Below are 16471 nucleotides of genomic sequence, written 5' to 3'. Positions count from 1 at the left end.
TCCTGTATATCAATATCTTTATTTCTGCTCACAATATATTCAGCATTACACACTAAATGTTTCCATAGTTCAGCGAATAAACAGCGTAATAATCAGCAGGGATTAATATCACAATATGTGCAGGACATCAATACTAATACAACATCACTTCTACAAGCGGCGTTGTCTATCAACTGCTGACACAATAGTGCCCTGTGCTTTAAAGGGTTGTCCTGGACATCTGGGGAGTCCAACACTGGATGTGGTGTTTGCAGTAAGGGTATATGGAGCCGCTACAGCACAGCGCCGTACACAGTGTAATGGCCCATTCTTGGTACTGCACCTCAGCTCCTATTGATTATTGAAGTAATTGTGATATGAGCTAGAGTAAGGAAAATGGCCGGTGCACAGTGTACGGGGCTGTGCTACTTCATATAGCCTCAGTTACCTTTAAAAAACACACTAACAGCGCTTTACATACCCTCCCCAGGTTTAGCATTGTGTGTCCAGTGCTTCCCTATTCTCTGTTGTTTGGCTGCAGGGGTGTGTAATGTCAGGACGCAGCCAATCAATGAACTCAATGACCTGGTGAGGGGTGAATAAGGCTCAGCTTATTTTTTTTTATTTTGCCTATGGGCAAAAGCTTTTTTGAAATGGGACAACTTTTTTAACTGCCAAAAGTGCCAAATTAGATGTTTTACTCCAACAACCATAAAATGAAAAACAGTCTTCGTTTCCCCAATGCAGTGTCCCCAACCCGGCTGTCAGAGCATGATGGGAATGGTAGTCTTGTAACAATCACCAGTTTGGGAACTTTGCTGTAGATCAACATAAGCAAGATGATTTCCCTACCTACGTGGGCCCACTTCCTCATCACTATATACCTAGGGACCTGGAAAAGATAAAATAGCAGCCATATTAGATGCCACCCAGCTTCCGAAAACAGATAAAGAATTGGCTGATATTTGGTTCCTACTTGACAGCATGGCAAGCCTGGGTGACTCATACTGGGGATAGCAGAGATTGTTGGGGTGGTTTGCATTGTTCTTGGCTGTACATTCTCTATAATGGCTTTACACATGTGGGCAGGGGGATCATAGCACACCGATTCCCATCACTGCAATTTAACTATACTATGAGTTCCCAAATCCACGGCCCCTCTCTTTTCACAGCTTCGTGGTCTTCTGTAGGTAGATGGTGTTGTGCTTTTGCATGTAAGGGTTGGCGTATCCCTCCTTTTTGGTCGTCCTGAGGCACCTTCGGATTAAAAGGAGAATGACATCCAGCAGCAACTCGAAGAACTCCGCCAGGGTGCAAACAGAGAAGCCCACCCACAGGCCCACCAAGCCCCCCATGTTGGAGATAAGGTTGATTTCCTGCAAAAAAGGAAAAAAAAAATCCAACGCATAAGTATACAGAGCTCTAGTCACATTCAACATGTGTGCAGTCATTGACAATCAAGAGATGGTGCAGTGTGACCAGGACCCCCATAAGGTTGTCTTTGTCACCCCCATATAAAACCAGGCTGTAACATATATATAATATATGCGCGCATGTATATTTTGGGCTCAGTCCTCACAGTCATTGATGGTTCTTCTTCTATCAGCTCGAAATTGAGTTGTTTGAAGTAAACCACGACCTTCACAAAATTATCCCTGTGGGAAATAATACAGATTAGGGAACGTTTTTAAAAGGTCGGTAATTCTAATATCAACTTCTAAGGCTGTGCGCACACACTGCGGATTCTGCTGCGGATTCATCCGCGCGGATTCTGCAAAATCTGCAGATAAATCCGCAGGTCAAAAGACCTGCGGATTGGCCTGCGGTTTAGCCCTGCGGTTTATCATCTCCACAATGGAGGAGATGGTAAACCACTGCGGAATCCACAGAAAGAATTGACATGCAATTCTTTCTGCGGATTTGAAACTGCACAGCGGTTTTTAATTCCCATAGGGAATAATGGTACTGTACACCGCAGCAGAAACTGCTGCGAATCCGCAGGGCCAAATCCGCTGCGGATCCGCAGCAGAATCCGCAGCGTGTGCACACAGCCTAATAGTGCAGAATCCTGCAGAGGCAGATAACAGGGAGCAATAGACTGCATTCAGTGCTGCAGCCAATGGAGACAAGATACCTGATAAGTGCTGGATCATCTGCCACATCTTTCATTTGTCCTCCCCATTCCTTAAGGTCCTTAGAGAAATTTTCCTAAAAAGAGAAAAGTAATTTTCAGCTCCTACAGGCGGCATCATGCACCATTTGGATAAGTACAGTCTTGGACATTAGAGGACCCCTGGTCTAATACGTGACACTTACAATAAAAGCGGTAGATGGCCACTGGGATCCAGACACGGTCAGCTCATAAATCTCCTCTCTGTCATAAAGAAGCAAAGAATAAATCATCATTTATCTGCTTCTGGGAAAGTGGCGCACACATGGTGACCATCCCGAACAGCTCGGGTAGCGGCACCAGAAATAAGAGGACCCCAGAGCAATGAGTGGTCAGTAGTACGTGCCCCAGTCTGCTCTGGGGTCTGAAGCTAACCAACTGAAGCAACTGAAGACTGAATTAATTTAGATGTCTCATCTGGAGTCTCTATGTAAAGGTCTTTATTAGATTAGGGGTCTTCTCTTCTTTGGGGGTCTTAATCTATATGGTTTGGGGTCTGTTTTGAGGTCTACATTTATTTAGGATTTTGATCTGGGGTCTGGATTAACATATGGTTCTGATCTGAAGTCTCAGTAAATTCAGGGGGTCTCTATTAATTTAGGGGTCTGGTCTGAGGTGACAGTGAATTTAGGGGTCTGGTCTAGGCGGTGTCCTCCGTATTGCCTTTTACTCTGCTTTCCCAGGAGGAGATATAGCGGACTCTCTTCTGGTCAGTAACATCTTGTCTTCTCTGCTCTTGGTATACGTTTGGCCGCAGCCTGACTCGTCATTTGATTCAGAAAAGCAGAATTGGCTAAAATGTTGTGTCAGCTGGAAGCAGACAGGAAATTCTACACCCGTGTCATGTGCTCTGCCGCTGTGCAGACAGGTTTGATGACCCAGCAATCAGAAATTAAAGGGGCATTGCTTCACATTCTTATCCAGATGGGACGTGGTCTTCAGACGTTTGCCAAGTGGTCCCAAACCTGCTTCTCAGGGCATGCTGAGAGTTGTAGTTTCTCTGCAGCTGCAGGGGTACAGGTGGACGATGGGTGCAGTTCACTTACTTGCACTGTAGGGGGCAGTAGCAGTTCAGTTCATCATGCGCAAATTTAAATTCGTAGAGCTTCACGCAGTCACCTGGAAGCCAAGATGTAGTGATCAGAGCGCGGTCAGCTGTGTTTGTGATCCCCCTTAGTTTCAGCCCCCTCATATGGTTTTCCCTTGGAGGCTGGGCATTTTCCTTTCTAATCACACACTAACATTTCAACAGACAAACCGCCTATGTGGTGAAATTGCACCAGGTTTACTGCCCCTTTAATTAGCTTATAAGAGTCCTATAGGTCAAACACTTACCACCTAGAAATGGCTGATACCAGAGAGCAAAAGAGAGGATGTTTAATAACTTAATGATAAAATAGTGGAATGAACGTACGGATGGCGGCATTGCTGAGGTTACACTTGGGGTATCCCAGCTCTTTCGGACAAGCAAACTCCCAGTGAGTGCAGCCACAATTATCGATGATGTTCTGCTGGGCACACGTCCGTTTACAGGCCTGCGGGCAACAGGAAGACAGGCACATTTATAGGGGGGCTGACCAAAATGTTCCTTGTACTGACAGCAAGCAGAGACATTAAAAATGCAAAGGAACCCTTTTGCAATGATAAAGCTTCATTGGAGACAGGCCTGCACAGCATGCTGACTGCTGAGGGTGGTTGTGGGGCCAATGCAGCAGTCTGCGATGTGTGAGATCCTTCTGTGGGGCTGGGACAGTGGCAGAGGAGCAGTGGCTGGCCCCCACCCCGACATGCAGCAGCGTGACTAGGTCATTGTACTGCAGTTGGAGCCCGCACAGGCAGGAGACGTGCTCCAGAGGAGCTGGAGATTAAATGTCTTATTTTAGATGAGGGGCAATTGTGAAAAGGGGGCATAGTATAGCGAGGGGTGGGTAGGACTTGGAAAGGGGTAGTGTGAAGCTGTATTTTGAAGAAGGGTCAGTGTGAAGGGTATTTTGGAGAAGGGCAGTGGAGTGGGGGGGTATTTTGTGCAGGAAACGCAGTGAAGGACAATTATATATTCAGAGGATTAGCATGGGAGATATTTTTATTTATGGAGCAGTATAATGATACTTTTATTTTTAAGGACCCCGTGTCAGAAATCGCTGCTCAATACGAACAAGAGGCAAGTCTGGAAAAAGAAGCTTTGGGCGTGAAAACTCCACATGGCGTCAGTGCTAGATGGAGACAAAAAGGGATAGGAGTGACTCCAATGAGAGAAGATGTCACCTATAAGGTACCTGGATGTAAATGTTTATATGATACTGCCTGCATTTCATCAGTACTGTGGTTCCTGTATGGTCCGCAGTCTGATGATGGGTCTGACCTGATATTACAATTTATCTCTGTACTGAGCTTGGCCCTGTATACATGTAATGATGGTGTTTAATTCGCTGGATTCATGTAATTAAAGTGTTTTTGCCGTTGCACTCATGCACCAACAGTGGTTCTGGCGCCGCACTCATGCACCGACGGTGGTTCTGGAGCTGCAGTCATACACCAATAGTGGTTCTGGCACCGCACTCATGCACCGACGGTGGTTCTGGAGCTGCAGTCATACACCACCAGTGGTTCTGGCACCGCACTCATGCACCGACGGTGGTTCTGGAGCTGCACTCATGCACCAACAGTGGTTCTGGCACCGCACTCATGCACCGACGGTGGTTGTGGCGCTGCACTCATGCACCGACGGTGGTTCTGGCGCTGCACTCATGCACCGACGGTGGTTATGGAGCTGCACTCATGCACCGACGGTGGTTCTGGAGCTGCACTCATGCACCGACGGTGGTTCTGGCGCTGCACTCATGCACCGATGGTGGTTCTGGCACTGCACTCATGCACCAACAGTGGTTCTGGCGCCGCACTCATGCACCAAGTTGAGGAGGATTTGCCGAGTTTCTGCTCCCAAAAACTTTTTTTTTTTTTAAGCACAAACTCTCCAAATCCTTCTCAAATACGCAAAATTTTGTTCTGGTGGTGTATTCATGTAACTACCCCTTTAATAAACAATTTGCGGCTTTGGGATTAGTTCAGTCTGGCATTGGACCAAAGAATGTTGTGCACTCCTTGTCTAAGGGTAGGTGTACACTGTCAGTAAACGCTGCGAGTTGGACGCTGCGTACATCCGCAGTGGCCAGATGTTACAGCATAGTGGAGGGGATTTTCAAGAAATTCCATGCCCACTATGCATCCACAGACGCCCGAGGCTTACCTGTGGAGACAGACATGTGGTGTGTCTCTCCAGACCACAGCATGTCCATTTATCAATGTCAATGAACACATGCGGATTCACCTGCGTTCAAAAGCTGGCAGCCCTTTGGACACAGCGGACATGTGCTGCATCCAAAACGCTGCAGATTCCTGATCGTGGGCACATAGTTTAAGACTTTACAGCACACTAAAGAGAACCTGTCAGCAGGATTTTGCCCTATAAACTAAAGGCACAGTTATAATGGTGCTGTGATGCTGATATGATACCTGATGTGAAGGGATCCGCTCAGTGGTTGTTTAATACTCGCCTTATCGAGTTTTCAGAAAATGGTATCTTATGTACGTTGGGGTGGGACATGGGGGCAGGGTCTTCTTCTGGTTCTCCGCCCCCCACCAGCCTCCTCTGCTTCTTGTACAGGTCACTGATTATTCAGTGACATGCCTCCTTTGTAAAATTCTGCACCGCCATCATTGCCCCACTCATCTGAACTGAGCCAAAACCTTGATCTGTGCATGCGCCACCTCAGGACCTCAATAACATGGCGCCGGAACACAGGACGCCAGCTCCCACTGCACACTTGCTGTCCACACAATGATGGCAACACATAATTTTAAAAATGAGGCAGGTCACTGAATAATCAGTGACCTGTACAAGAAGCAGAGGAGGCTGGTGGGTTGCGGAGAACCAGAAGACTCTGCCCCCACGTCCCACCCCAAAGCACACAAGACATCATTTTCTGAAAACTGCATAAGGTGAGTATTAAACAACCACTGAGCGGATCCCTTTACATCAGGTAACGTATTAATCCACATCACCCAGCCATTATGGCCAAGCCTTTAGTTTATAGGGCAAAATCCTGCTGACACGTTCTCTGTAACCCCTTTCCTACATTATAAGTACTATTCCGTCCATGTGACCTGGGACCTAAGTCCCAAGGACGGAATAGTACGTCTAGCGCGATCAGCTGCGCTCACGGGGGGAGCGCAGCTGATCGCGGTCGGGTGTCAGCTGATTATCACAGCTGACACCCGGCATTATGTGTCAGGGGCGGTCACGGACCGCCCCTGACACATTAACCCCTGGCACACTGCGATCAAACACGATCGCAGTGTACGGGGGGTTTAGGGAAGCATCGGGAGGGAGGGGGCTCCCTCCGTGCTTCCCTGAGACCCACACAGCAGCGCTGCTGCGGGGGTCTCCTTCCCTGCAGGTCCCCGAATCCAAAATGGCGGCGGGGACCTTCAGGGGCCTGCAGGGAGGCGGCTTCCTCATGCCTGCAAAGCGCCGGCATGAGGAAGCCTGCAGCACTGCCTGTGACAGATTGCTGATCTGTCACAGCGATCTGTGATGTGACAGATCAGCGATCTGTCACATGACAGTGATGTTCCCCCTGGGACATTGTAATAAAGAGTTAAAAAAAAAAAGTGTAAAAATAATTTATAAAAAAATCACTAAATAAATAAAAAAAATAAAATATTCCCTAATAAATTCATTTTTTGAAAATAAATAAAATAATAAAAGTACACATATTTGGTATCGCCATGTCCGTAACGACCCGCCCTATAAAACTGTCCCACTAGTTAACCCCTTTATTGAACCCCTTAAAAAATAAAAATAAAAAACGAAGCAAAAAATAAAGCTTTATTATCATACCGCCGAACAAAAAGTGCAATAATGCGCGATCAAAAAGACGGATATAAATAACCATGGTACCGCTGTAAACGTCATCTTGTCCCGCAGAAAATGAGCCCCCACACAGCATCATCAGCGAAAAAATAAAAAAGTTATAGCTTGCAGAATAAAGCGATGCAAAAATAATTATTTTTTTTATATAAAATTGTTTTCATTGCATAAAAGCACCAAAACATAAAAAAACGACATAAATGAGGTATCGCTGTAACCGCACTGACCCGAAGAATAAAACCGCTTTATCAATGTTACCACACGCGGAACGGTGTAAACGCACCCCCCAAAAGAATTTAATGAAACGCTGTTTTTCGTTCATTCTGCGTCCCAAAAATCGGAATAAAAAGCGATCAAAAAATGTCATGTGCCCGAAAATGATACCAATAAAAACATCAACTCGTCCCGCAAAAAATAAGACCTCACATGACTCGGTGGGTCAAAATATGGAAACATTATAGCTCTCAAAATGTGGTGATACAAAAACTATTTTTACAATAAAAAGCGTCTTTTAGGCTATGTGCCCACGTTGCGTGTTAAAACACACACTGAAAATCGGATTCCTTCCCAGAAATCGCACGTTTTTTTCCACGCGATTTTACCGCGATTCTGTTCGCGATTTTCTCAAGCACTTTCCAAGCGATTTGAAGCATCGCTTGGAAAGTGATTGACAGGTTGGTCACACTCGTCAAACATAGTGTTTGACAAGTGTGACCAGGTTTTTACAATTGAGGCCGCCTATGCGGCATCAATAGTAAAAGATAAAATGTTAAAAATAAAAAATCGTGGTATATTTACCTTCCGACGTCCCGCGCTGCCATCCCGGGCCTCAGCGTTCCCAGTAATGCCTTGCGAGACCTGTGATGACGTTGGTCTCGCGTTACTATCACAGGACCTTGCCGCAAGGCATTACTGGGAACGCTTAGGCCGGGAATGCAGCGCGGGACGTTGGAAGGTAAATATACCCCGATTTTTAATTTTTTATTCTTTTTTTTACAGGGGTATGGTACCCAGGGCCTGGAGGACAGTCTCCTCTCCTCCACACCGTGGGTACCAACCGCACATGAGACGCTTAACTTCACGCATGGTGGGCATAGCCACATGCGGGAAGTAAGCGATTCTCATGCATTCCTATGGGTGCGGAATCGCGGCAATTCTTTGCGATTCCACACAAAAGAATGATCATGCTGCGATTTTTTCCGCGATGCGATTCCTCCGCGGAAAAAAGCGCAGCATTAGCACAGCATGTGCGGAATGCCATAGGAATGCATGGGGTGCGTTCTGTACACGATTTTTAAACGTTTTTGCAGCGTTTTCGCGCCGAAAATTGCGGCAAAAACGCTTAAAAATCGCATCGTGGGCACACAGCCTTAGCGTGTGACAGCTGCCAAAAATAAAAACCCGCCATAACTAGTAAATCAAACCCCATCACCCCCTTAGTTAGGGAAAAATAATAAAATAAAAAAATGTATTTATTTCCATTTTCCCATTAGGGTTAGGGCTAGGGGTGTGTTGGGGTTAGGGTTGGAGTTAGAATTGGGGGGTTTCCACTGTTTTGGTACATCAGGGGCTTTCCAAACGCGACATGGCGTCCGATCTCAATTCCAGCCAAAAAAGTCAAATGGCGCTGCTTCCCTTCCGATCTCTGCCATGCGCCCAAATAGTGGTTTACCCCCACATATGGGATATCAGCGTACTCAGGACAAATTGCACAATAGCTTTTGGGGTCCTGTTACTCTTGGGAAAATAACAATTGGGGGTGAAAAGATCATTTTTTTGGAAAAAAATATGATTTTTTAATTGTACAGCTGTATGTTATAAACTTCTGTGAAGCCCTTGGGGGTTCAAAGTGCTTACCACATATCTAGATAAGTTCCTTGGGGGGTCTAGTTTCCAAAATGGGGTCACTTGTGGGGGATTTCCACTGTTTAGGCACATCAGGAGCTCTCCAAACTTGACATGGCATCCGATCTGAATTCCAGCCAATTTTGTGATAAAGTCAAATGGCGTTCCTTCCTTTCTGAGCTCAGCCATGCGCCCAAACAGTGGTTCCCCCCCACATATCAGGTATCAGCGTACTCAGGGCAAATTGCACAATAACGTTTGCACTCCAATTTCTCCTGTTACCCTTGGTAAAATAAAAAAAATTGAACCTGAATTAATTTTTTTTGTGGAAAAAAAGTTAAATGTTCATTTTTTTTTTTTAAACATTTAAAAAATTCCTGTGAAGCACCTGAAGGGTTAATAAGCTTCTTCTTGAATGTGGTTTTGAGCACCTTGAGGGGTGCAGTTTTTATAACGGTGTCACTTTTTGTTATTTTCTATCATATAGAGCCATCAAAGTGGCTTCAAATGTGATGTAGTCCCTAAAAATAAAATGGTGTTGCAAAAATGAGAAATCGCTGGTCAACTTTTAACCCTTATAACTTCCTAACAGAAAAAAATGTTGGTTCCAAAATTGTGCTGATGCAAAGTAAACATGTGGGAAATGTTACTTATTAAATTTTTTGTGTGCTGTATCTCTGTGATTTAAGAGCATAAAAATTCAAATTTGGAAAATTGTGAAATTTTCAAAATTTTCGCCAAATTTCTGTTTTGTTTTTTTTTCACAAATAAACCCAAGTTATATGAATGAAATTTTACCACTAACATGAAGTACAATATGTCACGAGAAAACAGGGTCAGAATCACCGGGATCCATGGAAGCGTTCCAGAGTTATTACCTCATAAAGGGACAGTGGTCAGAATTGTAAAAATTGGCCCGGGCATTAACATGCAAATCACCCTTGGGAGTAATGGGGTTAAAGATGGTTGTCTAGGATTACAAAACATGGCAAAAATGTTCAACCCCTCTACTGATTGTCTGTGGTACTGCAGCGGCTTTCACTTCAATACCAGACGTAACCACGTGTTGCTGTTTCTAAAAGCTGTTGTTTTTTTCTAATACTTCAGACGTGGCGGATAATGACATGGCTTTGGTTTTCTTTTTTTCTGAGGCACGGTAATGTGAGTGGACCCATGATCTACCACTATACATGACAGGTCTGCCACGCTGTCAGTCCCAACAGGACAAGCTGACCTCTCGCGTGTACCCAGATCCATACACATCCTTATAGAAGTTCTTGATGTTCTCCCCTTCCGTGCACTGACTTATGTACGGGGACTTCAGCCTTTCAATGTGAACCTGCAAAACAGAACAGAGAATCTATCCATTATATTAGTATAAGGCAGCCTCACATACAACATGGAGGAAAGTATTCGTTCACATTCTCAATAACTGAATTCTGGCTTCTCCTTCAGTCCATCGACCCTTAGTGTATAATGTCCCGTCCCCCGCCATGTCATCTGCCTTTACTAATGTGACAGAACGTCCGGTGGTGCAGAGCTCACTGATACCAGCGCCGTCATATAATTATTATTATTATTATTATTATTATTTATTGTTATAGCGCCATTTATTCCATGGCGCTTTACATGTAGGGAGGGGTATACATAAAAACAAGTACAGTAATCTTAAACAGTACAAGTCATAACTGGTACAGGAGGAGAGAGGACCCTGCCCGCGAGGGCTCACAATCTTCAAGGGATGGGTGATAATACAGTAGGCGGGGGTAGAGCTGGTCGTGCAGCGGTTTGGTCGATCGGTGGTTACTGCAGGTTATAGGCTTGTCGGAAGAGGTGGGTCTTCAGGCTCTTTTTGAAGGTTTCGATGGTAGGTGAGAGTCTGATATGTTGTGGTAGAGAGTTCCAGAGTAGGGGTGATGCGCGAGAGAAATCTTGTATGCGATTGTGGGAAGAGGAGATAAAAGGGGAGTAGAGAAGGAGATCTTGTGAGGATCGGAGGTTGCGTGCAGGAAAGTACCGGGAGACGAGGTCACAGATGTATGGAGGAGACAAGTTGTGGATGGCTTTGTATGTCATGGTTAGGGTTTTGTAATGGAGTCTCTGGGCAATTGGGAGCCAGTGAAGGGATTGACAGAGGGGAGAAGCTGGGGAATAGCGGGGGGACAGGTGGATTAGTCGGGCAGCAGAGTTTAGAATAGATTGGAGGGGTGCGAGAGTGTTTGAGGGGAGGCCGCAGAGCATGAGGTTGCAGTAGTCAAGGCGAGAGATGATGAGGGCATGGACTAGGGTTTTTGCAGATTCTTGGGTGAGGAATGAACGGATGCGTGAAATATTTTTGAGTTGAAGTCGGCAGGAAGTGGAAAGGGTTTGGATATGTGGTTTGAAGGAGAGATCAGCATCATCATATAATAGGAACACCTGGGGTAATTAGTCTGCCCATGACATTTCTTCCGCCTGAATCTTCCCCCATCACCTGTGAGTGATATTATTGAGAAGTGGAAGGAACCGCAGCAGCTCAGCCATGAAGTGGAGGCCACGTGTAATGTTACAGAGCGGGAGGGTGAGTGCTGAGGAGGAGAAGGCAGGAAAGTCACCACCACTCTTCTGACTCCATAACTACAGAACCCAGACCTCCTCTGACATTACTATCAGCACAAACACTGCGCCCCAGCTGGGAGCTTCATGACCGAGCAGCTGCACACAGCCGTATATCACCAAGCACAATGTTGCGCATCGTATGCATTGGTGTAAAGCCGCCACCACTGGACTCTGGAGGAGACGTGTTCTGTGCAGTGACAGATTACACTTCTCTATCTGACGTCTGGTGGATGAGTCCAGGTTTAGTGTAGGAGACCGTTACCCGCCTGACTGCATTGTGCCCGCTGTACAGTTTGGTGGAGGATAATGCTACGGCTTTGTAGTGGTCAGCCTCAGCTCATTAGTCTCTGTGATGGAGAATCTTAATTTAATTGTAGCTCCAGCTTTGTGAGAACAGTTTGGGGAAGGCCCTTTTCTGTCCCCAATGACTGTGTCCAGAGCACAACTTCCATACAGACATGGGGTGGACATGAGCGGCCACACAGAACCCAGAGATTGTGAGCCCGGCCTCACCCAACATCAGGGTCTGACCTCACAAATGCTTTTCTGAATGAAGTTGCAAGAATTCCCACAAACGTCTCCAAAATCTTGTAGAAATCCTTGCCAGATGAGAGGAAGCTGTTTTATCTGCAGAGGGGACGACTCCATATTAGGGTAAGTGCACACATTGCGGATTCACCTGCGGATTTTTCCACGCGGATTTGCAGGTAAAACCGCACGTAAAGTGACCTGCGGTTTTCCTGCAGATTTGCCAGCGGTTTTCCCCTGCGGACTGACACCTGGACAATGGAACAGGTGTCAAACCGCTGCGGAATCCGCAGAAAGAATTGACATGCTGCGTATTTAAAACCGCAGCAAATCCGCAGCATGTGCACTTCGGATTTGAAATCCCATTGGCTAACATTGTACTGTACAATGTCTGCGGAACTGCTGCGGATCCGCAGGGCCAAATCCGCTGCGGTTCCGCAGCAGAATCCGCAGTGTGTGCACATCCCCTTAATGTCTATGGACATAGGATGGAGGACAGAGAAGCCACTGGAGGTGAATGGGGGTGGGGCACATATTTTTCTTTATGTTGTGTCATCTATGATTGCTTGTTTATGACCATGGCGCCATCAAGTGGTCAGTAGTGGGAAACATCTTTTTTTAATCTACATTTTTTTCCCGGGTCAATCCTAAAATAAGCCTAGCGGTGTAACTATAGGGCTACATCCATGGCATGAGGGGGTCCTGAAGGTCCTTCTGCCACTTAAAAGGACAGCAGTATCAGGGCTGTGGAGTCTGTAAGCCAAACCTCCGACTTCTCAATTTCCACGACCCCACAGCACTGGTCACTACTGAGCATGTACATAAAGTGCAGCACAGATTCATCTCATCTACGACTCCATAGCACTGGTCACTACTGAGCATGTACATAAAGGGCAGCACAGATTCATCTCATCTACGACTCCACAGCACTGGTCACTACTGAGCATGTACATAAAGTGCAGCACAGATTCATCTCATCTACGACTCCACAGCACTGGTCACTACTGAGCATGTACATAAAGGGCAGCACAGATTCATCTCATCTACGACCCCACATCACTGGTCACTACTGACATGTACATAAAGGGCAGTACAGATTCATCTCATCTACAACCCCACAGCACTGGTCACTACTGAGCATGTACATAAAGGGCAGCACAGATTCATCTCATCTACGACTCCACAGCACTGGTCACTACTGAGCATGTACATAAAGGGCAGCACAGATTCATCTCATCTACGACCCCACATCACTGGTCACTACTGACATGTACATAAAGGACAGCACAGATTCATCTCATCTACGACTCCACAGCACTGGTCACTACTGAGCATGTACATAAAGGGCAGCACAGATTCATCTCATCTACGACTCCACAGCACTGGTCACTACTGAGCATGTACATAAAGGGCAGCACAGATTCATCTCATCTACGACCCCACATCACTGGTCACTACTGAGCATGTACATAAAGGGCAGTACAGATTCATCTCATCTACGACTCCACAGCACTGGTCACTACTGACATGTACATAAAGTGCAGCACAGATTCATCTCATCTACGACTCCACAGCACTGGTCACTACTGAGCATGTACATAAAGGGCAGCAGGGAATCATCTCATCTACGACTCCACAGCACTGGTCACTACTGAGCATATACATAAAGGGCAGCACAGATTCATCTCATCTCTGACTCCACAGCACTGGTCACTACTGAGCATGTAGACAAAGGGCAGCACAGATTCATCTCATCTCTGACTCCACAGCACTGGTCACTACTGAGCATGTACATAAAGGGCAGCACAGATTCATCTCAACTAAAAGCCCAGATCCTTAGATCAGGAACAGAACAGACATTTTATAGGACATTTCATAACTTTTCAAAATTGTTATGACAACATTTACAGCACATCCTGCATTGTACAATGCACCCAATGTATTATATATTTTAGAAGTCTGAATCGGTCCATGTTATACCAACTCCCCAAAAATGGACACTGACTCCACATCCCAGCCTGAGCAGTACTTCAAATGTCATGCACCTAGAGCTACAAGGATAGCAGCAAGGAGATGACAATTTTAACCTGCTGCGTAGAGCTTCCCGATGAGTTAGGCTTCAAGGCAAGAAATAATTTACAATTATTGTTAAAATTCAAAAATTTAGACCGATCCCCAGAAAACACATCAGGAGTGGGGATTTTGGGTTCAACAGCATGTAATTGAGCGAGATAGGTGGAAATACCCTGCACTTGAGCAGCGAGCTGCTCCACACGATCAGACAATTGCTTAACCCCTTCACACCCGAGCCTGTTTTTGCCTTCGTGACCGGGCCAATTTTTTCAATTCTGACCAGTGTCACTTTATGAGGTCATAACTCTAGAACGCTTCAACGGATCCTACTGATTCTGACATTGTTTTCTCATGACATATTGTACTTCATGATGGTGGTAAAATTTTTTAGATATGAGCTGCGCTTATTTGTCAAAAAAATCAAAATTTGGCGAAAATGTAGAAAATTTTGCAATTTTCAAACTTTTAATTTTTATGCCCTTAAATCAGAGAGTGATATTGCACAAAATAGTTAATAAATAACATTTCCCACATGTCTACTTTACATCTGCACAATTTTGGAAACATAATTTTTTTTTTTAGGAAGTTATAAGGGTTAAAAGTTGACCAGCGATTTCTCATTTTTACAACAAAATTTGCAACACCATTTTTTTTAGGGACCACCTCACATTTGAAGTGAGTTTGGGGGGTCAATATGACATAAAATACCCAAAAGTGACACCATTCTAAAAACTGCACCTCTCAATGTACTCAAAACCACATTCAAGAAGTTTATTAACCCTTCAGGTGCTTCACATGAATGAATGGAATATGGAAGGAAAAAATAAACTTAACTTTTTTTCACAAACATTTTACTTCAAAACCATTTTTTTTTATTTTCACAAGTGTAAAAAGAGAAAATGAACCACAAAATTTTTTGTGCAATTTCTCCCGAATACGCAGATACCCCGCATGTGGGGCTAAACCACTGTTTGAGCACACGGCAGAGCTCAGAACGGAAGGAGCGCCGTTTGACTTTTTCAATGCAGAATTGGCAGGAATTGAGATTGGATGCCATGTCGCATTTGGAGAGCCCCTGATGTACCTAAACAGTGGAAACCCCTCACAAGTGACCCCATTTTGGAAGCTAGACCCCTTAAAGAACTTATCTAGATGTGTTGTGAACACTTTGAACCCCCAAGTGCTTCACAGAAGTTTATAACGTAGAGCCATGAAAATAAAAAATCATTTTTTTTTCCACAAAATGACCTTTTAGCCCCCAATTTTTATTTTCACAAGGGTAACAGGAGAAATTGGACCCCAAAAGTTGTTGTCCAATTTGTCCTGAGTACGCTGGTACCCCATATGTGGGAGAAAACTACTGTTTGGGCACATGGTGGAGCTCGGAAGGGAAGTAGTGACGTTCTGAAATGCAGACTTTGATGGAATGGTCTGCGGGTGTCATGTGCGTTTGCAGAGCCCCTGATGTACCTAAACAGTGGAAATCCCCTACAAGTGACCCCATTTTGGAAACTAGACCCCCCAAGGAACTTATCTAGATGTGTGGTGAGCACTTTGAACCCCCAAGTGTTTCAGTAAAGTTTATAATGTAGAGGCGTGAAAATAAAAAAATCATTTTTTTCCCACAAAAATGATCTTTTAGCCCCCAATTTTTATTTTCACAAGGGTAACAGGAGAAATTGGACCCCAAAAGTTGTTGTCCAATTTTTCCTGAGTACGCTGGTACCCCATATGTGGGAGAAAACTACTGTTTGGGCACACGGTGGAGCTCGGAAGGGAAGTAGTGACGTTCTGAAATGCAGACTTTGATGGAATGGTCTGCGGGTGTCATGTGCGTTTGCAGAGCCCCTGATGTACCTAAACAGTGGAAATCCCCCACAAGTGACCCCATTTTGGAAACTAGACCCCCCCAAGGAACTTATCTAGATGTGTGGTGAGCACTTTGAACCCCCAAGTGTTTCAGTAAAGTTTATAATGTAGAGGCGTGAAAATAAAAAAATCATTTTTTTCCCACAAAAATGATCTTTTAGCCCCCAATTTTTATTTTCACAAGGGTAACAGGAGAAATTGGACCCTAAGAGTTGTTGTCCAATTTGTCCTGAGTACGCTGGTACCCCATATGTGGGAGAAAACTACTGTTTGGGCACACGGTGGGGCTCGGAAGGGAAGTAGTGACGTTCTGAAATGCAGACTTTGATGGAATGGTCTGCGGGCGTCATATTGCATTTACAGAGCCCCTGATGTACCTAAACAGTGGAAACCCCCAATTCTAATTCCAAACCTAACGCCAACACACCCCTAACCCTAATCTCAGCCCTAACCATAACCCTAACCACAAACCTAACACC

The 16471-nt window shown here is 45.2% G+C and overlaps 1 protein-coding gene across 1 annotated transcript in view; it reads right to left on the bottom strand.

Annotated features, from left to right (window-relative positions):
- LOC141059869 (epithelial sodium channel subunit gamma-like) overlaps window positions 1-16471 on the bottom strand; it is a 39262-nt gene continuing 22791 nt past the window's right edge. The window contains exons 5-11 of the mRNA XM_073556040.1: window positions 10159-10263; window positions 3564-3684; window positions 3196-3268; window positions 2296-2353; window positions 2114-2187; window positions 1559-1634; window positions 1-1355 (exon numbers count right to left, since the gene is read on the bottom strand). Of these exons, the coding sequence (XP_073412141.1) occupies window positions 1146-1355; window positions 1559-1634; window positions 2114-2187; window positions 2296-2353; window positions 3196-3268; window positions 3564-3684; window positions 10159-10263 (717 nt within the window). The 3' untranslated portion in view covers window positions 1-1145. The remainder of the gene's footprint in view (window positions 1356-1558; window positions 1635-2113; window positions 2188-2295; window positions 2354-3195; window positions 3269-3563; window positions 3685-10158; window positions 10264-16471) is intronic.

This window comes from Dendrobates tinctorius, unplaced genomic scaffold (assembly GCF_039654945.1).
Source record: "Dendrobates tinctorius isolate UK_male_01 unplaced genomic scaffold, ASM3965494v1 ptg000231l, whole genome shotgun sequence".
Lineage (NCBI taxonomy): Eukaryota > Metazoa > Chordata > Amphibia > Anura > Dendrobatidae > Dendrobates > Dendrobates tinctorius.
The sequence above is the reverse complement of the archived record's forward strand: the minus strand, read 5'-3'. Positions and strand labels throughout refer to the sequence as shown.